The 22,902-nt window shown below is 32.3% G+C and overlaps 6 protein-coding genes across 7 annotated transcripts; 1 reads left to right on the forward strand and 5 right to left on the reverse strand.

Annotated features, from left to right (window-relative positions):
* Nucleotides 1–17: 17 nt before the first annotated feature.
* On the reverse strand, nucleotides 18–1,289 carry LOC128961736 (zinc finger protein 143-like). Its single transcript, XM_054307996.1, has 2 exons — nucleotides 984–1,289; nucleotides 18–836 (listed from the first exon to the last, which is right to left on the reverse strand). Exons 1-2 carry the CDS (start codon nucleotides 1,287–1,289, stop codon nucleotides 18–20), a joined length of 1,125 nt encoding a protein of 374 aa, XP_054163971.1.
* Nucleotides 1,290–3,931: 2,642 nt separating this feature from the next.
* LOC128961737 (transcription factor IIIA-like) lies at nucleotides 3,932–8,360 on the reverse strand. Its single transcript, XM_054307999.1, has 2 exons — nucleotides 8,324–8,360; nucleotides 3,932–5,247 (listed from the first exon to the last, which is right to left on the reverse strand). The coding sequence occupies exons 1-2, from the start codon at nucleotides 8,358–8,360 to the stop codon at nucleotides 3,932–3,934; spliced, it is 1,353 nt and encodes a 450-aa protein (XP_054163974.1).
* LOC128961922 (probable 28S ribosomal protein S6, mitochondrial) lies at nucleotides 5,829–6,677 on the reverse strand. Its single transcript, XM_054308248.1, has 3 exons — nucleotides 6,480–6,677; nucleotides 6,205–6,353; nucleotides 5,829–6,132 (listed from the first exon to the last, which is right to left on the reverse strand). Exons 1-3 carry the CDS (start codon nucleotides 6,522–6,524, stop codon nucleotides 5,883–5,885), a joined length of 444 nt encoding a protein of 147 aa, XP_054164223.1. The 5' UTR covers nucleotides 6,525–6,677; the 3' UTR covers nucleotides 5,829–5,882.
* Nucleotides 6,927–7,644, reverse strand: LOC128961926 (cystatin-A2-like). Its single transcript, XM_054308251.1, has 3 exons — nucleotides 7,463–7,644; nucleotides 7,170–7,271; nucleotides 6,927–7,095 (listed from the first exon to the last, which is right to left on the reverse strand). The coding sequence occupies exons 1-3, from the start codon at nucleotides 7,532–7,534 to the stop codon at nucleotides 6,973–6,975; spliced, it is 297 nt and encodes a 98-aa protein (XP_054164226.1). The 5' UTR covers nucleotides 7,535–7,644; the 3' UTR covers nucleotides 6,927–6,972.
* A 1,031-nt stretch (nucleotides 8,361–9,391) lies between the features above and the next one.
* LOC128961916 (recQ-mediated genome instability protein 1-like) lies at nucleotides 9,392–10,293 on the reverse strand. The gene is made up of 2 exons (XM_054308239.1): nucleotides 9,976–10,293; nucleotides 9,392–9,897 (listed from the first exon to the last, which is right to left on the reverse strand). Exons 1-2 carry the CDS (start codon nucleotides 10,243–10,245, stop codon nucleotides 9,511–9,513), a joined length of 657 nt encoding a protein of 218 aa, XP_054164214.1. The 5' UTR covers nucleotides 10,246–10,293; the 3' UTR covers nucleotides 9,392–9,510.
* Nucleotides 10,294–10,420: 127 nt separating this feature from the next.
* LOC128961899 (afadin-like) lies at nucleotides 10,421–21,788 on the forward strand. Of its 2 annotated transcripts, none has more exons than XR_008484617.1 (7): nucleotides 10,421–11,621; nucleotides 11,837–13,021; nucleotides 14,370–15,799; nucleotides 15,972–16,164; nucleotides 18,353–19,815; nucleotides 20,050–20,124; nucleotides 20,326–20,390. XR_008484617.1 is itself a non-coding variant. In XM_054308209.1 (7 exons), exons 1-7 carry the CDS (start codon nucleotides 10,904–10,906, stop codon nucleotides 21,592–21,594), a joined length of 6,189 nt encoding a protein of 2,062 aa, XP_054164184.1. In that variant the 5' UTR covers nucleotides 10,456–10,903; the 3' UTR covers nucleotides 21,595–21,788. The 2 variants fall into 2 exon arrangements, 1 of the variants encoding a protein (XP_054164184.1); XM_054308209.1 differs by lacking the exon at nucleotides 20,050–20,124 and adding an exon at nucleotides 20,872–21,788 and having other exon boundaries at nucleotides 10,456–11,621; nucleotides 20,326–20,802.
* The last annotated feature ends 1,114 nt before the right edge of the window (nucleotides 21,789–22,902 follow it).

Here is a 22,902-nt window from a genome sequence, read left to right on the forward strand (position 1 = left end):
TTTTATTATAACAAAAATCACAGTTTTTGGTGAATTTGTTTCATATGTTTAATAACATTTGAATTATTAGCGCACCGATACTCACATCCCGGCCAACGACATACATATGGTTTAAGATTATTGTGAACATTCATATGAAATCTAAGTCTTCCCGAATCCCTAAACCGTTTACCACAATGTGGCCAAAGACATGGATACCGTCTCTCTCCCGTATGAATTTCCATATGAGTGGACACATTTTGACCAAAATAGTCACATCCGGGCCAAACACACCGTTTCTTTGTATTAAACCTTTTTCGCTTAAAATTATGAATTATTCTTCGATGTCTTTGTCTCTCTGATTCTGTAAAAAACTTTTCCACACATCCTTTCGCTGAACAGGTAAGTGTCGGCACACTCTTGTGTTGAGCCTTGTGTTGATTCAATATTTTTTTACATCTAAACCGTCGCTGACAGCCATCAAAATCACAGCTAATTAAGGTATTTGTGTGGATAAGTGAATGTCTTTGTAACGAATCCTTTGATTTCAATGCTTTATTACATCCACTGATAGGACAAACAAATGTCTTGACATTCAAGTGTTTAACATTAATATGTGACAACATTTTGCTATCAGTGAAAGTCTCAAACTGACAGTCAATGTACTGACATTTCAACCATTTTGTTGATTCTCTCTCGTGATATGTCCTCTCATGATATCTGAGTCCAGCCATTGTACTAATCATTTTGTCGCAGCCATTATAACGACATTTATATTTTCGACTTTTCTTATCGTAAATCATTTTCATGAAAATTCTTTCCTTTGGTTTACATGTCTTGCGATGAATAAAAAATTTCTTCAAATTATCAAAAGATTTGTAACAATTAATTTGCGGACAATTATATAAATTGGTTGTCGAGTCATAGTATTCATCACTTGAATTCAATTTTTCAATTTTGATACAATTATCACCAATTAGTTGGTTATCTTCAACTGAGACTACTTTAGTGTTAATATTTGATCTAATCTTTGATATCCTATTCTGTCTGTTATTTTCATTAAATTTATTGATATTAATATCCACGATATGACTGTCCTCTTCAATCTCCTTATCCTTCAATTGAATCTCTTCTTCTAATTGCTTGAACTCATGTTTGTCTTCTCCATCAATATATTCTTCATATTTGATAAACAGTTTCATCAAAAATATCTTCAATTTGTTGGCAAACAATAACTCTTTAAGAAGTCGTTTGTTTTCACTCCACAATTGATCCAAAATGTCATCAATTGTCACAACCATTGATGTCATCATTCAATATATTCATACAATCACTCAATGAATGTAATGTAAATTATATAACTATATGTAGTGATGTACCGATTGGAAAATGCGCAATTGTTTTGCTCGGAAATTGCGTAAAATTGCAATTGTAACATAGATCAATTTATAATTTTTAAAAATTAACAAAATTTAAATGGTAAAACAATATGAATAAAAACATAAATTAATTATATAAAATTTAATTATTTTATCATAAAATGTTGCCATCTAAAAACCATATAAAAATAATAATTTTTGTATTTAAAATTTATTTAAACTAAACTTTATTATTATTATTATTATTAATTGTGATTTTATAAGAGCGTACTTTATATTGTGCTTTAAGACAACCGTAAATATGGGACTTTTATATATGAGTCTAAATGATTATAAGTGGTTTCTGCATATTAAGACTTAATGCGGTAATCAAAATTGAATTGCGAAAAATTACTAACACTGATGATCCATATTAACATATATGATGATCCATATTAACATATATGATGATCCATATTAACATATATGATGATCCATATTAACATATATGATGATCCATATTAACATATATGATGATCCATATTAACATATATGATGATCCATATTAACATATATGATGATCCATATTAAAAAATAAAACTAAATTAATTTTTTGTATTAAATTTTATTCTTTATTCATTCAAAATTATATATCATTTTATAACAATTTTTATAAAATTTTTATTTCAGTGTTTGCATCTCAAATGCTTTCTGACACCTGATGCATATTTGAATCTAAGAAAGCATGACGATCCATTATCATACATCGAAATGCACACGAACTCCCATTCAAACTTTTCAATGTGCTCTTTGAATGACTGTGCTTTAGGCCAAGAGAGAGTGCAGTCATTAAGATTATGACGATCCTTACACACATAAAAGCGTGTTCCCGGAGGCTTAGCGTTTTGTGCCTTAATACCAAGCAATTCCCGAAATCTCCTAAACTCGTACTGTATACCAGTAGGTATATGTATCTGTATTGTCATAAAAAATAAAAATAAAATAAGATCTTCACAAAAAATGGATCGTCACTTACAGCTACGACCAGATAATCCAATGCATCCGAATTGACTAAATTATCAAACTCTGGACTTCGTATATCAGTAGATATAACAAACTAAAAAAGGATTATTACATTAATTAATAAAGTTTTTGTTCGTCATTTACCTCATTTATTTCCGGCGTATTATTATCTTGAGGTCGACCACTGACTAACTCCTAAAAAACATATGATTATAACTAATGGATCTTTACATTGATATGTACTCAATGAAGATCCATAACTAAGTGAAGATCTATACTTATATTTTGATCATCACTTTGTTATGGATCTTCATTTTATCAGGTCTTACGTCTATATTATCTTCATTTCCTGAGACGAAACGCTTCATTTCAGACACATCTTCTCTAACGTCTTCTTCGTCTTCATTATCTTTAACTCTGGTCAGTAAAACACGCGGACAAGTGTCCAGTTGTTTCAGTTGTGCATCAGATATAACTTCGGTGTCGATATAGACGCAGCCGTCGGGAGTCATAATCTTTTTGAAAGTGTTTGGACATACATATGGTTTGCTATGATGTCTGACATTACGGTTAACACGTGACGAATGCATTACTACTCGTGTTTTTAATCAAAATTTGTTTAATAATTATATCAATTAATTGAAATACTGATTAAAATAGCGATTCAAACGGTTTGAGTTGAATGAGAGCTTTGATGTCATCAATAGTTTTTTGAAATAACATTCAACGCGTTTAATGTCACGTGATTTGTAAACATAATTCAATTCAACACTAAAAATCAATTCAAATATTTGTTTCAATATTCATAAATCTAATACTTAGGGGCGGAGTCTTTATACGGTATAGTTATTATACACACTTCAGTATATTTTATGTATATATTAAGTGTAAACTATGTATTTGTTATGCGTTTACTATTGTTTTGGTTTAGCATAAATTGAGACAATTTTTAAACAAACATTTCAATCATATTTTTAATTTGTTTATAAACATTGACTTTAAATGTGGGGAACTTTACTTCATTTAGAAATTAGAGTTATTAATAAATAAAAAAAAATATTATTAATAAATAAAAAAAAATATTATTAATAAAAATCATTTTAATATTAAATAAATTGGTAAAATACAAATAAAATTATTGTAATTATTATTTTAATGAAGGTATGAAAAAATCAATTCAAAACCTTTTGGTTAATTTGTTTTATATGTTTAACCAAATTATTAGTATATATATTATAACAACTTATAATTTATAAAAAAATATAATTAATAACTATTTGTTTGATACTTATAGAATGTAAACATTGAATTCAATTTGTATTTAACTATATCACTACTAAAATGTGCATGCTAAAAAAATATAATATTTATTATAGAAATGCCAAATTAAATTTACAGTAATTATATAAATTAAAACTATATTTTAAAATATTTTATAACCATTTCTATCAAAAATTATCTTTAAAACAAAGATAATAACAACTAATAAAATTGTCTTTTATTTTTATATTTATGATATCTTTAAGATAACTAATAAAAATTTTTATTAATAAAAACTTAAATAAATAAATTTATAATTTTTGGTGCACTTGTTTCATATGTTTGCTAATATTTGATTGATGAGCGCATCGGTATTCACATCCCGGCCAACGACAAGCAAATGGTTTAAAATTATTATGAATATTCATATGTAGATCGAGTTTATATTTAGTCCGAAACTGTTTACCACATTGTGGCCAAAGACATACATATTTTTTGACACCGGTATGTACTGTCTTATGATCAGTCAGTGCTTTACCAAAATAGTCACATCCGGGCCAATCGCACTTTCGCTTAACTGATTTATATTTTACTCGCTGTTTGTTATGAACTAATATCCGGTGTCTAAATATCTCGCTGTCGGTAAAGAACTTTTCATCGCATCCATCGACAGGACATTGAAGTGTCGGTTCATTCATATGTATAGCCAAATGTCGTTTTAACTTATGATGAGTTCTGAATTTTCGCTTACAATCGGGGAAATCACAACTGACAGCAATGTTGTTGTGAACCATTAGATGCAATTCCAATGAATTCTTGGATTTCAATGCTTTATTACATCCACTAATCGGACATTTAAATGATTTGATGTCTGAATGTTTATAATAGACGTGACTTTTCATTTGACATCTGGTAAGACAATCAAACTGGCAGTCAGTGTACTCGCATTTAAACCACTTTGTTCTGTCCGTCTCATGACTACTGATTTCATGACATCTCACACCACTCTTACTGTTAAACTTTTTGTCGCAGTCATTGTAACGACACATCAATAGTCCTGTTTGTCTATCATATACTTGTTTCTTATGCTTCAGATTTACTATCTTTTTTGTCACACACTTCTTCCGGTGCGTTAGAAATATTTTCAAAGATTTGTAAGATTTTTCACAATTAATTTGCGGACAATTATACAAATTGGTTGTCGAGTCATAGTATTCTTGTTTAGCATTAATTTCTTCATCAGTTTCATTGATATTTTCTTTGCGCTTAACTTCTTGTGATTTCTCAATGTTTTTAAGAATTTTTTTCTTTGATTTACAAGTCTTTCGGTGCAATGAAAATGTCTTCAATTTATCAAAAGATTTGTGACAATCATTTTGTGGACAAATGTATGAATTGATTGTCGAGTCATAGCATTCTTCACTTGTACTCAAAATCTCTTCATTTTTGAGACCTTTATCATCAATTGTGTGGTCATCTCGAGCTGATTCTACTTTACTGATACTATGACCCGATCTGGTCTTTGATTGATAACTTTGAGAATCATTTTCTCTGGATTTCTGATCGACGACATGACTGACATCTTTATACTCATTATCTTTCAAATGAATCCCATTTTTCATCAATTCTTGCAATAATTTAAACTCATGTTTGTCTTCTCCATCAATATATTCTTCATATTTAATAAACAGTTTCAACAAAAATATTTTCAATTTGTTGGCAAAAAATAACTCTTTGAGTAGTCGTTTGTTTTCATTTATTAATTGATCCAAAATGTCATCAATTGTCACAACCATTGATGTCATTATTCAATGTATTCATACAATCACTCAATGATTGTAAATATAATTCAAATTCAATTCAATACTAAAAATCAATTCAAATATTTATCTTAATATTCATAACAAACACTTCAATCATATGTTTTGTTTGTATGTAAACATAGACTGTAAGGGACTGTCTGTTACAGCTATAATAATCTCCAATCATTAAAAATTGGCTAAACTTTCATTAATTAACAGTAAATTCATAAAATACTTAATGTATGAATTAGTAAATTAAAACAATAATATTTTAATATATTTTTATTTATTTATTTTTAATAATCAATCTTAAAAACTACAATTTAATATGAAATTTTCTATAATACAATTACCGTAGATATTCATACAATACACTACAATAAAAATAATTTTTTTTTAATGTGTCCAAAATGTTTTGTCCGACACTTAAATGACTATTTTTGTTGTCCAACTAAACCATTCATTCATTATCTCTTGAAATCACTTTCTTTGATTTTCTTAGCCGTTCCTCATTCTGTCGGAACAACGACTGAACACTAGGCCTAAGCATCGGTGGTTTGTGTTCATCATCGAGTGTACAAACATAATCATCGGCCACTTTATTGGTCTTTTCGGTAAAATGTACTTTCATTATATCGGTGTCCATTCGTACCGATTTGTGAATCTCGTTGATGAGCAGCGGAGGTACGTCCAAGTGATACACAAAATAGCTGTCAAATACAAGACAATCAAAATCAACATCAGTTGACAGTTAATCGGTAATAACGACTTAATGGCCGTACTTTCCCGTAGTCTGTGCCTTCTGTCCGGGAATTTTTGAACTGATTTTATGCGGCAAACCTCTGGTCCCTAAGTTCTCAATCTTTCTTAAGATACCATTAGAGTTGAGTATGAGTTCGCCAGTCCTCTTAAGACATGATTTTAAATCAGTCTTTATTTTCATAAAAGAAAAAACAATTATTATTTATTAGACAATCATTATCATCAGCGGGTAGTAGTGATGGTCATCGAGAGTAAATATCCGACAAACAGAAAAATTGATCATTGATTTACTTACTCTATTGAGTCTTCTTGTAATGAATATCAGCTCAAATCCTGGCATATTGTTTGATCGTTTCAAATGTCTAATGTCTTATAGTAGTTGTTTCTGTGGGATCTTATTGTCAATCGATGTCCAAACTTATGGATAATTTAACTTAAAATTTAAATTTCAAACTACAGTACAGTGTGTTGTCAAACATTGAATCACATGTTAGTTATTATATCAATACTGTATTTACTATTTGTCACGTTATTTGTGAATGAATTCAATTCATTGTAATTTTAATTTATTAATATTTATTTTATTTTCAATATTTGACAAAAAAATATTTTATTTTATTTTAATAATATATTTTCATATTTGATAATAATTTTTTAGATACATTTATTCCCAGAGAAATTATAATTAAAAAAAAAATAATTCAAACAAATTTACATAAAAATAAGTAATAAAAATATATATAATTTAGTTTTAATGCAATATTAAACTTATATATATATATATAAAATTAGGGAAAATATTCAATCTCTTCTTCGAGTGTCTTATTGTCGACAAAGTTGGCAAAAGTGATGTCACCGGTGAATGCCTTATGGCTTCTCACGTGAACATACTGGCCATCACTTACCCGCACCTAAACAATTCAATTCAATTAATTTAATTTAAATATATAAAAATAATATAACAATTACTGTATTAATGACTAACTTTGATAAAATAATTGATACCATTGACCACTTGGGTCTTGAATGAGACGGGTGTGAATTCAGTGAATGACTTTCCAGATTTATCCTCCACTTGTTTGCGGATCTATTGATGAAAACAACAACAAAAATAATAATAAATTGATTGATATATCATTATTCATTAAATTTATTTTCTCTATAAAATGAATTTCTAAAATATTCCTATTATATACAGTATCCTATGCTAACAATAATTATGATAATAAATGTTTTTTTTTTTAAATCATTGATAATATACTGTAGTTGTGATCAGACCTGTTGGCAAATGTCGTGGACATTATCATCCGGAACTTTACTATCACCAACACCTCCAACTTTAGCCATCATTATTAGTAGTTATGATCTGAAACTTATTTATTAATTGTATTAATTAAATAAATTTTAATTTATAATGTCATATACACTGGTAATATAATATATGGCTAAATAATGTATGAGTAATACAGTAATAGTCTAGACTCTAGACTTTTTTTGAATCAATAGTTTACATATACACTATTAATCATCCAATCAGCCAATAGATGATTAAATTCAAGTTAAATGTCTGATTAATTATTTTTATAACTAATTTATTAGTTTATTACTATTAATTGATTAATAATTAAAATTAATAATTTACAGTACTGTACAATCACTATGCAGTACACAATATAGAGGTATTTTCAATTGAGAAAAAAGGGTACAAAAGTAATGTTTGGTATGTAGCATAATTTACTACATTTTCTCTTTCTATATATGTCCGTAATTTTGTGCCATTTTTATTTTATATGATATAAAAATATTTATGCTTTAGTTTTCACATAGTTTTATACAATAATTATTTGGTTTCACTCTATTTAATACAACTTAACAATTAATGTCATTGTTTTTCTGCATAAAACTAAAATACCAAATAAGTGTAAATGTTATATAAGTTATCATAAAAATTAATCTAATATAAATAATTTATGTTTATTTTAGTAGTACTACAGTACATATACTGTATTATATTTGTGTGTTATATTAATATAATTTATATTACACTTATCCGTCACACAATGGGTGTGTTAGCTAAATTTATAGTACTGTATGTAAGTGCGCACAGTTAGTTTATTTAGGCCCATTCATACACTAAACTATTAGGATAAACAAGTGACGAAACTACCGGTGACATAACTTTCCCTGATATACAGTATATCATACAATACTGTTGTTTATTAAATAACTTTTTTTAGTGTCGGTATTTTAAAACAGACATTTGCACTGAATATATGATTGATTAAAATACAGATATTTCAAAAATGATATTATCTTTTATATATAAATCCATTTATAGACATTTGATAACATATTTTGTTTTTGTCTTTTTTTTTTGTTGTCAAATAATTGTGTGTTATTTGATAGTATAGGAAAAATATTTATCATTTGATATTATTTGATATTGTTTTTGTTATTTGCCATTAAATACCATAATTAATATTAAATTATTGCAATATGATAGGGAGCGGCATATATATTTTTATTTATATACATAATATTTTTTAAAAAGCGTGTATCATATTTTTACCAAAAATTATTTACTACTAATGTTTGACATAAATTGTTTTTGTTTTTTGATAAAATATTTTGTTATATAACTTACATAATTACATAATATTTTCACATACCTGTACTATATAAATATTTTTACTATTTTATAATACTGTATTTAGTTACTATAGTTATTGAAAATTAATTATTTTTATAATCACAAATTGTTGAATAAAATTTTTATTATTTTTTAGATATCAATTATCTTAATGTTTACCTTTAAGTTATAAGACATTGAAATGATGTGATGTAAGCTTGAAATTTGATTTTACTTTTTTTGGATGATTTAATAGATAAACAATTTTATTTATAAAATATAATATCTGGTATTTATTAATATAATTATTAATAATGACTTTATATAAATATTTGAATAAATATTTAAAAACATTTACAATAACTTTATTACAGTATTATTAATAATATCAAACAATTCATAATCATGAAAAAAACAGATGACTAATAATTTATTACAAATACATGCGTTTGTAATCTAATAAAAAAACATTAATAAAAAAAAATAAAAAAACTTTTTATTAATATGAAAAATAATAACAAACAGTTGTATTGATTTCATAACATATTATTAGTTTTGACTTGAAATTATCAGAGGAAGTGATGGCACCCCTTAAACAAGATATCAATGAATATCGGATGTGTGGGTGTAATAACTTAATGCCGGTGTCACTGTCTTACACACACACACACAGTATGAGTCACTATGACTACTACTACTACCGGCGGTTCGTTGTCCGATCAGGTATTGGTATACTACCGCCCAAAACGGTCACATGTTTCGAGTTGAGTAGCATAACAGCTGAGTAGATATCAATAGGACCCGAAAGTAACAGTTTTGAGCCGACGGGCGTCGCAATGGACAGACTGTCGATCGGCTTGTATTCAATGGCTTTACACTGAGTGATGCCGTCGCTCAGTATCATTGACAAAACTCGGGCACCTTTTTTGGTCATCACTTTCTTTGGTTTAGCTTTTTGACGCTTAAACATAGTCGACGACCGATTTTCCGAGTCTTCATCAGAGTTTTCCGAACTCAGATCGTCATCCAAAGCGTCTGTTTCTGATAAAATTTTCGGTCGACTAATGTCTTCAATCGAGTTGATCTAAATTGTCGTATACTTTAATAAATATCATATCAATTGGTTGGCGCGATTGCCGGTAAGTTATCGGTGGACACTCACTTGGACAGCATATTTGTTATTGATTGTCATCTTAACTGGTTTTCGGTTTGAATTATCCAGTTTTATTTGACTACAATCGGTGGGTAACTGTGACACGGGACTGGTTTGGCCAATATCGGTGTTCAGCCACTGTTGATATACCATTTCGTTGGTCACATCCGTGTTTGCGGTCAACACAGTGGTCAACCATTGGTCAGATACGGCTATAAATCGTTTCTTGAGATACTCTTTAAGTGGTTGTAGTCTTATGGTATTGACAACGGCTGACATGATTTTGCCGGTCAATTGTCATTCAATGGTTAGGGAATTATCATTGAAATACCATTGTGTTTGTGGTGTATATGCTGTGCGTATTTGCTAACAGATGGACAGCCTATCGGATGGGTGAGTGCCTCACTGTGTGTGTGTATGTGTCATGTATTGGGGCACAAGTATGTGGAAAACAGGTTCTCCTCAAAGCGCTTATCATATCATGAGAAAGCACTGGTAGGATAAATGTTTGCCACAACTATTGGCAATAGTTATGGAGTGTTGTGTTTCAAGTGTATGACTGACTGGTGTAATAAGCACTGGTATATACAGTGAGAGAGCCATTGCCAGCACTTGTCATAAGCATTGGCTGCCAATAGACTTAATATACACACAAAGTAAGAGACAATACAGTGAACACTGTTTGCAGAAATCAATGCATTTGTCGGACACAACAATCCTATAGTGTGTGTACTACTAAACAGTACCTAAAAAATAATAATATAAACCAATAGTGCCTTCAAATGTTACAATTAAATGACAACAAGTGATGACCACAACAAGTGTGTGCTAACAGTGCTTTTAATAGTAATCAGTGGCCTTACATATGTGTGATAGACATCATCGACAATAGGAGTGACACAACAGCATCAACAACAACAACACATACTTGTGCGCCATGGATGACATGGATAAGCGTGTTGTGCAGGAAAGGGATCACACGGAGCACAGGCAACACTTGGTTCGGCTAATTAATGAGTGGAACGCCAACCGAGTCGACCTGTTTTCCATATCGGAGCCCAACGATGCTCTTGAATTTCACGGTGTGATGCGCTACTACTTCCAGGACGCGGGCGCCAAAGTGGCCACCAAATGTATACGCGTAGCGTCCACTGCCACCTCCCGTGATGTGATCAACATACTTATAGAAAAATTTCGGCCCGACATCCGAATGTTGTCGGTTCCCGAATACGGTCTCTACGAAGTGCACGAAAACGGCGACGAACGCAAACTAGCCGAAGAAGAGCTGCCACTACTCGTGCAACTCAATTGGCATCGCGATGACCGCGAAGGCCGCTTTCTGTTGCGCCGTATGAACGACCGAACCTGTTTGCCCGGCATCGGCAGTGCCGGCGACGAGAATAAGTTTAAACGAAAACTATCGAAACGCGAGAAAAAGGAGCAAAAGAAACGCGAGAAACAGCTTAAGGCCAAAGGCGGGGATAATAAAGACGGCGATAATAAGGACTCATTAGCCGAAAAACTTTACACCGAAATGCCTGAGACGAGCTTTACCCGCAGTATTAGTAATCCCGAAGCCGTTATGAGACGACGCAGACAACAAAAACTCGAGAAGAAGTTACAACAATACAGTCAAGAAGGAGGTGTCGAAGCAGGTCAGTACCTATCAGTCATGTCCAGTAGTGATGGTTGTGGTAGTAATGGTGACGTAGTGTCACACATACACCACAACCCATATCTTCTTGACATTATTTGTGACATTTATTTCTGTCAATTGTTTGCCAACCGATTTGGGTTGTCATCCAAATGTTGTTTCTTGAGATTTATATAGTAATGTTATATTGAAATATATTGTGTTTTCTTCGTTTAGGCGGCACTTTAAGGATATTCGGTGAGTCCATAAACCCGGACGTGCCATACAAAACAATATTGTTGTCCGATCGCGACACCGCTTCACACGCCGTCAAAGAGATATTGGAAAAGTACGGCAAAGAAAAAGAAGATCCAAACGTTTACTGTTTGGTTCAGCTAATTGTTCCCGTATCTAACGGTGACGTTAACTCGATTGCCGATTTGCACAATTCGGCCGGTATTCGGGAGTATATATTGGATGACGACGACTGTCCACTATCTATTGAAAAGGCGCACAACAAGGCCAGAGGTGTCCTAACGTTTCACATACGCCGGCGACCAGCCGACTATCAGCCGCGTAAGAAAAAGAAGAAACCAAAACAAATCAAAGGCGAAATGGAGGCCGGATTTACCAAATATGATGAGTCGCTCGAAAAGCTACCCTATCTGGTAGAGACCAATCCCGATGGCAGTGAAATTACCAAAGGAATGCCTAAAAAACACTACTTATACGTCAATATGACTGAAGTGGGCAGCGAAAGGTCCAGTTCGACAAACCACGTTCCGTCACAGTGTCTACAACTGTATGGACCCAATGTCCAGGCAAGACATTGTGTTATTGCTCACACCGAAGGCATTGTTACCGTTACGCCCAGCAGTAGAGATGCCGAGACTTATGTAAACGGCATCAGAATTTACGAGACAACTATCTTAAGACACGGTATGCTCGTCAGATTTGGAAAAATACATACATTTAAGTTTATTGATCCGCTTGAGGATCAATCTAGACAATTGTCACCATCTCTCATGAGAGGTACCGTTCATGGAAGTCTTAGAAAGATGCCCGAAGACATTAGATTAGCGGCACCGCATTCGCGCGGCAGCTATGAAACCACTTTTGACGCCGACGGTAACGTCGAGACCACTTCGTTGACATCGAGAGACGAAAGACTATCGAAAAAATCTGATGAACCGATTGGCGCTATGAATGGACGACCAATGATGGGAAACGGGGTCGTCATCGGTGGAGATAGTAGTCAACAATCATTGACCAACAGTGTTAGTACTATGCGAAAAGGTACTGATCCTATATTGCCAGCCATACTGGAGCTCTGGCAGGAACGTGAGGACGCATTCCTTAATCAAATTATAAATCTTATTGATCCCAATGGAGTGCAATTCAAACTGTCCGTCACCTATACAAGTGAGTACTTAATACATAACATATATACTGTATATACACATAGAAACTAATATATAACATATACTCTTCCCCTAAAATTATTGCTATCTCTTAACACATCATTTACATTGCGTTCAAGCATTTCATTTGAAATCTAATTTTATCACTCAATTTACTCTTTGAATTGCTTGTTGTAATTTGATTACCAGTTTGTTGTTGTGGTATAGGTTTTTGGCCATAAATTGAGATAATTACTCATTTGTTTGTCTTTTATATTATATATACATATCATTTATATATACCAGATATGCACAGTGTATTCATTATAATTTTTAATACAAATATACAATATTTTTGTTTTAATTAGATTATATCCAAAAAATTTTAGTTAAAATATTTATCGCTTTTAACTTTATTTTTATAGCAATTTAGGCAAAGTTGATATAAATACGTGAAAATGTCTAAAGTGTTGTTTAAATCAAATTGACTGTTTATTCAGTGATATGTATAGTAATAAAGTGACAGTAGATTTTCATATGAGAGGGAGGTTAACATTTTTCACATAAAATTGTGTTTATATAAACACCAGTTTTCAAAAGGAATTTAATTTTCATTTCAATGAAAATGAAAACTATTTTAAAATTTATATACATATATATCATGTGTAATATATATATATATTTATTTATATACAGTTATATTATACGTATATATATTGGTGTTTGTTTACAGTTATATGTGAAACGTGTTATTGTTATTATTCAAAGTGGTTTCAAAGTTTAGTTTTTTCTAGAGTTTCAATTTGGACTCTTTGAGAGCTGTATTTATATATATATTTGAAAAATACCAGTATTTTCAATGCTATGTATATAATAAATAAAATTACTGTAAATGTTGTGCTCGGCTTTAATCGATAAGACTATAAATTTACTTTTTATATATGTATATACAGTATATATTTTAACTATAAGTCTATCGTATTACTATTTTTTTATTATTAAATATATAAAACGTGAACTTTTTATTTTGATTAAATCAAAATGCATGCACTTACTGATGCTGATCCCACAGATTTATTCATGTATTAAATAGTATTACTCTAGTATTATGTCACCCATAGAGAGAGACTTGGCTTTGGCTACCTGAGCTATATCTAACTCCTCTCTCTCTCACACACAGACAAACAAAATTGTTGACTACTAATGCTTTTAGATTAAGTATCCCATAACTAGTGTGCCGTATCGCCTAAATGAATGCATATTCATGTATAATAAAAGTTTTATGTAGTTTTTTAGTAGTGATTTTAGACTTATAGTAAATTTATATTGATTAGCAATTAAATCTATAATATCTATCCTTTTTTTAATAGTTTACATGGCTTTCCGGTTCAGAGCGTCGACACATTTTAAGCCCGAAATAACACCAGAAGAAAGAGCTCATCGGTTGACATCATTTGCTAATAAAGTGGCGAATCTTATTCATCGCGTGATTGAAGATCGTTATCACGAGCCATCACACCTGGCCTTTTGGTTGGCCAACTCATCCGAGTTGTTGCACTTTCTCAAACAGGACAAACACTTGAGTGCTTTTACTTTTGATGCACAGGACATACTGGCCGAAGCTGTTCAGTTTGCTTTCCGGAGTCTAGTTATATGCGAACACTCGGAACTGCAGACAGCACTTCCAGCCATACTCGAAGATTGTGATGACAGTGTCGACGACAATGTAACAGTAACCACATCTAAGCTACTTATCATACTGTCCAATGCCATGGGTTTACTTCGCCGGTGTCGAGTGAATGCCGCTCTAACTATACAACTATTTTCGCAACTTTTTCATTACATCAATATGTGGTTGTTTAACAAAGTTATCGGTTGTACCGACTCTACTGTCAACTACTGTACCCGTGTTTGGGCGCAACGAATTCGCAAACGACTTATTCAAATGCGTGTATGGGCTGAAAAACAGGGCCTCGAATTGGCCGCCGATTGTCATCTTAACTGTATTGTCCAAACGGCACATTTACTTCAATCACCCAAAAGTAATCCCGAAGATATCACTGCGATATCTGAGAAGTGCTCTAAATTGAATTCATTACAAATGCGGCAAATTCTTGAACGCTATGAACCATCTGCTAATGAACCCCCAATTCCTCGGGAAATGATTGAGGCATTGGTTAAAGTGGCTGAAGTGGCCGATGAGATGGCCAGACAAGAAGGCAGAGATGTTCAACTCGAAGAGGAGCCTGATCTTCAATTACCGTTTTTATTGCCCGAAGATGGATACTCGTGTGAAATTGTTTCGGGCATTCCGTCGGGTCTAATAGAATTTGTCCAACCAATGGTTCAGATGGGACTCTGTCAGGTGACAGTTCAGCCGACATCATGCGGTGATTGGACGATATATATGATGTCTATACAAAGTAGTCCTAAAATTAGAGAACTACATCCACCCAATGTTGGACCCGAAACTCAAACTGATAGTGGGCCTGGACCTACACAACCGCCATCAATGTCAACGGCACCCATGTCTATGACATCATCTTTACTTATGACACAACCAACACTTGCTTCTTCTCAAGGACCACCGCCGCCACACTTACAAATGCAAATGGGTCCGCCATCAACCCGTGGATCCACTGCATCAGCTTTTAGTGAGCCTGAAGTCCAACTGTTAAAACTACAGAAAAGCAATAACGGTATGGGATTAAGCATAGTTGCGGCCAGAGGTGTGACCCAATCACAGGACCGGCTGGGCATCTATATTAAATCAGTGGTTAAGGGCGGTGCAGCTGATTTGGTAAGTATTGAGAGATCAATATTTTATTACTTTTTAAATCCTCAACAATAAAAATAGTTTTATATTGAATTTTAATGCTATCTTATTATTTAGTGATTTGAATTGATTTTAAGCTATTAAAAGCATTTTAATATCATAGCTAACACTAAGTTATTGGTTTACTAATTGATAGGACGGACGCTTGAAAGCGGGCGACCAATTGCTAAAAGTGGACGGCAATTCACTGATAGGCATAACCCAAGAACGTGCCGCTGAATTAATGACCCAAACCGGGCCAATCGTAACACTGGAGGTCGCAAAACAGGGAGCAATATATCACGGACTGGCAGGCATTCTGGCACAACCCTCGCCATCCATAGCAAGAGGTACTGTAGTCTTAAAATAATTTATAAATATTTTTGGGTATATAAAGGGAATGCCATTCATTTTGATCAATTGGTTTACGAAAGATTTTTGTTATATTTTTTTGAATTGTTTATTTGTTTGTCGATGTGATTATCTATGCACTAGAAAATCACGATATATCGATAATAATTTCACTAATTTTGTTTTAATGGACACAACAATTTGTTTTTGTTAATTTAAAGATAATTTGATTAATTTTTGTTGTTGTTTRGATTGCTTTTGGTTTAACAAAACTATTTTGATTATACTTTAATTGTGTTTATTTAAAGTTACAATCATTAAGAAGTTTTTTGCTGTTTTAGTGTATTAGCAAAAAAAATTGTTTTGTTTGTTTTCTGATGCAATGAATAAGTATAGTAATTGAATAATTTATCTCAAATTGTTATCTATTGTTATATAACTAGTTGTGTACTGTTTTTCTACTCCCTGTGCTCTCCCTATCTCTCTTTCTTTCCTAACTTTCCATTTGTCCACTCTATCTCTGTCTATATCTTTTTTGGGTAATGGATTAGCCTCTTCAACACCATTATCGCCAGCACATACTAAATACCAATTGATTAATAATAATGATTGCAATGATGTCGAGTGTAAGCATTTGCTGAAGAATTACTCAAGTCTTGAATCATTGGTTAACATTGCGTATAATTATTGCAACCAAATTGAACTAAACTCTGATCAAACTCTGTGTGTGTCCAATATATTTGATGATCAACTAAATGATGATCTATTGTTGTCTAATGAGAATCAAATGGATACAAATAATTGGGAGAATATTCAGACATTAGATCGACAGTCTTCCAGAGCTAAGAAACAGATGTCTACCGATGAATGCGCGACACCAAAGAAGATGGGATCGACATCTCATGCCTTAACGTACATTAAAAGTGCACTATTTATGCAATTGCGACAAAAATTGTCAAATTATAAGAAGCCGTGCCATAATAAGCGACCGGTGCCACAGTCCAAGTCAATGATACTGACAAATACTGCTAACTATAGCAATAAAAACAAATGTGATTATAAATGTTTTTGTGATAATCAAACTAATCGATTGACAGTTCCAATAGGGAAGGGTATGTCAAACATGCTATTGTTTAAATGCCTGAGTGATGAGTCGCTAAATTCCAACCCCAATAGCATCTGTTCCTGTATTAGCAACTGTTCCCTATGTAATGAAATATTCAATAACTGTCGCATATGTCAACAAATAAGCAAATATTATGCCAATTCATTAAAAGTGAAATCCAATGAACTGTTCAATAATCGGAAGTCATATCTCATTGATGTGTCGCTCAATCAAATATCTTTGGCAAAGTGTGACTGTGTCTCATGTATGCCCTCCTCGTCATCGACTAACAGTTCCTCTGTATGCACACAAAACACTAACCGATCGGATGAAGCGCTTAATTGTTATAGTAATTATAATCACAATAATGATAATAATAATGCAAACAACAAAAACAACACTAATGTCATGATTTCTGGTATTTCTTTCTTTTCTTTGATTAATATCTTTTTGTAACTTTTCTTAACTTTAAAAACCTGTTATCTATTGTTTTGATGATTTTGATTGTCGTTTTTTATTCATTAATTATTTTTTGCGGTTTGTATAATAGTAGTAGTAATAGTCATAACATTAGCTATTTTGTATGTTTTTGTTGTTTTTGATTATTTTTATAATACCTAATCATTTAATTTGTTTCTTTTTTTGTTTCAAAATAATATTGTGATTGCAATCTCATTGAGAAAGAGAGATAGATATATTTAATACAAATGGTTTTTACAATTAAATACAAAACTAATTTATAAAATATAATTTAAGACTTGAAAAAAAATTTGTTTTGCGCTAAAAATCTTGTTTTTCATGATTTTTGATTCGTTTCGTTTGCCTAACTGTTTTTGGTCTTTAATTTTTTTTGATTGCATTTTTTAAATAATTCAATTATTTTATCATTTATTATGAGATTATAAAATCTTTTTTCTCTTTTATATGAATGCATTAAATATTTTTTGTTTTTGTTTTTTTCTGCTGTTATGCACTCATAACTGCCACTTATATATCGTGAATATTACAAGTATTAAAGTATTAAGCAAACAAATTGTTTTACATCCCATTCCTCATTTTTTTAATACTATTACCCCCTCCAGGCTATGGAAATCCGCGTCGAATGAGTGAACGCGATATACCGAGTCGAGTAAATCACGAACAGGAGCTCCAGATGCGGGCCCACAGAAACAATATGAATGCCAGTGCACAACACCTACAGCACCAACAACAACAGTCCCGCATACAGGCGTCCAAAAGTGTGCCAACACTTGTCGATGGTGGCCCAATGACCCAATCTAACGGTGGTGTACCGCCTCCACCGTCTGTACTTCAACAGCACCGTCGCATAGCCAATGAAATTCCGCCGCCCTATTCAGGACCGCCAACGCACCCACAATTCAATTCAATGCCAAAGTCTATGTCCGAGTTTAACTCGGGGCGAACTAATGAAATGCGAAACTATGGCACACATCACCCGATCGGCAACTATAACACTATCGGTGCTAACTATAGTCCATCCCGTCCCGACTCTCAACTTAGTATTCATTCACAACAGCGAATGTCTCAATCGCAACAACTGTATCCCGAGGAACGACACTACCAGAACATACAGTTATACCAAATAAATCCCAAACCATCTCCTAATTCAGCCCCACAACGCATACCGATGCATAGCTCTCATCAATCACTTCAAGCCGATGGCCAACAGTATGCTACGCAAAATGCGAGACCAATCTCTGCACACGTAGCTATTCGTGATAGCGATCAATATATCGGTCAAATGCCAAACAGTCCGACTACGCCTACTTCTCCGCGACCGCCGTTAGGAATGAATCCCAATATGATGACCACTGGCGATCATTTTCAATACTCACAGCAACAATACCCCAACCAAGGAATGGGAGGCCGAGTGGACTATAATGAAACCCAGCCAATTATTGAGTACCCGTCACGAAACTATCCGCCACCACATCCACCGTATGGCGACTCACGACAACGGGATTTGATGAGACAAGAGGCCAAAATGGATGAAATTAGAGAGGAAGTTAAGCGACGGGAGGATAGAACATTACCGGGTGGTCCGTATATGAACTCGCAATTGCGTGTTCCAGGAGGTCAGCCCAATGGACAATGGGCTCCTCCACCGCGCCAACAGCCATATTATCCTTCACAGCAAATGCCAATGAATGGAGGCTCACACATGCGAATGATGCCTCCGCCACCACAACCCGCGCCCAAACCAAAATCATCGGCCGCACAATTACTTCAAAATTATGGCCAAAATAATTCTTATAATCGTAACTCCTACCAACAGGATGCCATACCTCAACAACAACCCCCGCCTCCGCCGCCAAATGTTAGCTATCGATACGGGCCATCTGGTTATCCACCTTCCCGTCAATCGGAACCGTTGCGGTCACCAAACACTGGCTCTCAAAAGACGCCCTTTACTGACGCTCTGAATAATAGTCGAGTCATAAATAATAATAATAATAACGATTTACGCAAAACTCAATCGGGTGTTGTCAGTCCCTCTCCCTGGGAAAGGGAGGAAAAAGAACGGGTAATTAATTTTTATGTCACACCATTACTTTGAATTTTTATATTAATAGTTTGTTATAATATATTATACTTGAAAACTACTCTTAACAATAAGGTTTGATATATTGATGTAAATTTTAAACACTTAAAAAACTAATGTCTCATTTCATTCATCTCTTTTATAACTTTATTTATTTTTCTCTGTAATCTACTAATGCAAACACAACAACAACAACCACTGCTCTCTTTATTCAAGGATTTCCATCAAAACTAATAAATAACTCAATACTTCTCTCATTTATTCACTACTTGTGCTAACATAACATAAAAAGTAAAATAAATAAAAAATTATTTAAAATACTTTTATTATTTGAATTCTTTTAAATGAATTTTTATTTTATTTTAATATTACCACTATTTTCTTGTTTGCATTGAAAACAAATTTTAAAAAATCATTTTTGCATTTATATTATTGAAAGTTTGCCCAATAAATAACAATTTGATTAATTGATTTATTTTGGAAAAAAATTAGGCGATTCAACAGCGACTCGAAGAGTCAAAACGAAATAGAGATGAAGAGATCAAATACTTGGAGGCGCTTCCGTATCGGACGCCACAACACGAGGAAAGACTTAGAAAATTGCTAATTGAAAAAGAATTTCAACGAAGAGCTGATGAAATGGGTGGCGATGAAGAAGAAGAAGAAGATGACGAAGTGTTGGACAGAGCGGATAACAGAGAAAGAATGTTATCTATGAAACAGGACATCGAAAGGACACGACAGCGACGAGTTGAACGCGAACAGCAGCTTAAACAACAGCAGCAAAATTTTAGACCTAATCTTGAGGAATGGGCTAAACGAACACAACTAAACAATCATAACAATCAATTGGAAGCACAAGAAGAAAGATTGAGACAATTAAGGTTAGAAGAGAACAGACGACATCAGGAACTGGAAGCGGCACAGATGGAGGAGGAAAAACTTATACGAGAAGCTAAACGAAGACAGGTATGATATTTGTAATTTAATGATAATTAAAATACAAAGAGTTTCTAATTATTTTATTTTTTAAAAAAGGATGAAGAACTTCGTTATAGAGGTTTTATTCCGTCGTCAAAGACTCAGTCATTTGCATCACAAGTGGTCGACAAATATAGCAACGAAATCCCGCCGCCATTACCCAACTCTCCGCCACCACTTGAAGCGCCGCAACGACTCGACCGCTTACTGATGACAACTTCGTCGGCCTACCAGTCAGTTCCGCCACCAAAGAGTGAATATAATTCAACACTCGATAATTCGTCAAAATATCCGTCGGCACTACGCAATGGCGATCTTTCCGACAATGCCAACCATATCCCCAAAAAGGTCTCGTGGAATGACACGCCGGCCGAAGCCATAGAAGACGAAGACACTGAGCGACTTGACACTGACGTAACAAACCATCAAAATAGCAGTTTTACATTACAAGACATTGACGAAGCATTGGGCAACCATTCCGATGTTGCCGGAAACACACCCGGTGTGATCGGTGCTCAAGAGGTCTACAATGACCCCCGCCAGCGGATAGAGGCCAGACGTTCCGCACAAATTCAGAGGCCGGCTATCAAACCGGAAAAACTGAGTTTTCAAGAGAAGATGAAAATGTTTGGAGAGGTCTCACAACAGGAGTCACTCAAGTCTAAGGTGAACATCTCGAAAGCTCAGCGAGAGATCGAAAATGATGGACAGCCTAGTGATAGCAATGGAACGACAGGAGGAACGGTAGAAGCGGTCTCTATGATCACCACTTCATCGTAAAAAACTGCAAATAAGAGATTTTTTTGTTAGACAAATATTTTTATTTTTTTATATTTAATAGTTTTGTGTGTCGACTGTTGATGTGTGTGTTATATTGTTAATGAAAGATGCAATCAATCGTATCTATTAATTGCAATGAAATCAAAAAAATTATTGATTATTTTTATGGACAATGTTTATGTATAAAAACGTTATTTTATATATAATTATAATAATTATAATTATTATTTTATCATATACAATTATATAATATAGTTTTTTATTGGATTTTTTAAAGAGTTGTCATTTCATAAATGTATAAAAAATATTTCATAAAACCAATTCAGGATTTTAATAATAACTATAATAATAGCTATATATTTGTTTTTTATGGCATAAATGTTTTTCCCAAACAATATTTAAGTAATGTTATAAATTGATTATTATTTTTATTATTATACAGTATATTTGGTATATTTTTAGTAAATTATATATAAACCACAAGTCATTTCCTATTTTTATTAATGTTTTATCTTAAATAGTGCTTATTATTGCTGCTATTAATTTACATTATATATTATTTACATAATATATACAAAGATAACGAACAAATATTAATTAATTATTATTTTGAAAAAATCTAATTGTATTAAATAATGATATTATTATTATTATTAATTAGTATATATTTATGGCAACATTTTTATGTTTGTTTTAAATATGTGTTTTTGCGCAAAATGATTATATATATATATAAAGTTTATATATTTTATAATAATGCAAAGTTATTAATATTGATTATTTTTATGGACAAACATTTTATTATGTATTATAAAAAAATAAAAAAAGGTTTTGACATTTTTTATAACGGATTTTATTAATGTGTTTGTTTTGATGGATAAAAATTATTTTTATTACTGAAAAATCTATTTAAAATATATATTTATTTAAAAAAATATTTGTTTTAACTGTGATGTAAATCAAGTTATTGAAGAGATTTTGATGTGAAAATAATAATTATTTGAATAATAATAATATTTTATTTGTATTTTACATGTCATATGAACAACAAAAAAATTAGAAATTGAATGGCAACACACATACATATACGTAATGTTAAAAATGTTAGTTTTACTTAAATTTATATAATTTTTATTCATAAATAAGCATTTTTTATTACTATTAATTGTGCCTTATTTTTGTAATGCATTTTATATATTGTAAATAAAAATAAATTTTAATATATATGTATATATATATGATTTATTTATATTTTAATAGTTTTAGATGAATAACTAATTATTTCAAGGTAGGTTATATTTTTTTACA

This window comes from Oppia nitens, unplaced genomic scaffold (genome assembly GCF_028296485.1).
Source record: "Oppia nitens isolate AA-2021 unplaced genomic scaffold, nextdenovo-longstitch-racon4-pilon3 scaffold5_pilon_pilon_pilon, whole genome shotgun sequence".
Classification (NCBI taxonomy): Eukaryota; Metazoa; Arthropoda; class Arachnida; order Sarcoptiformes; family Oppiidae; genus Oppia; species Oppia nitens.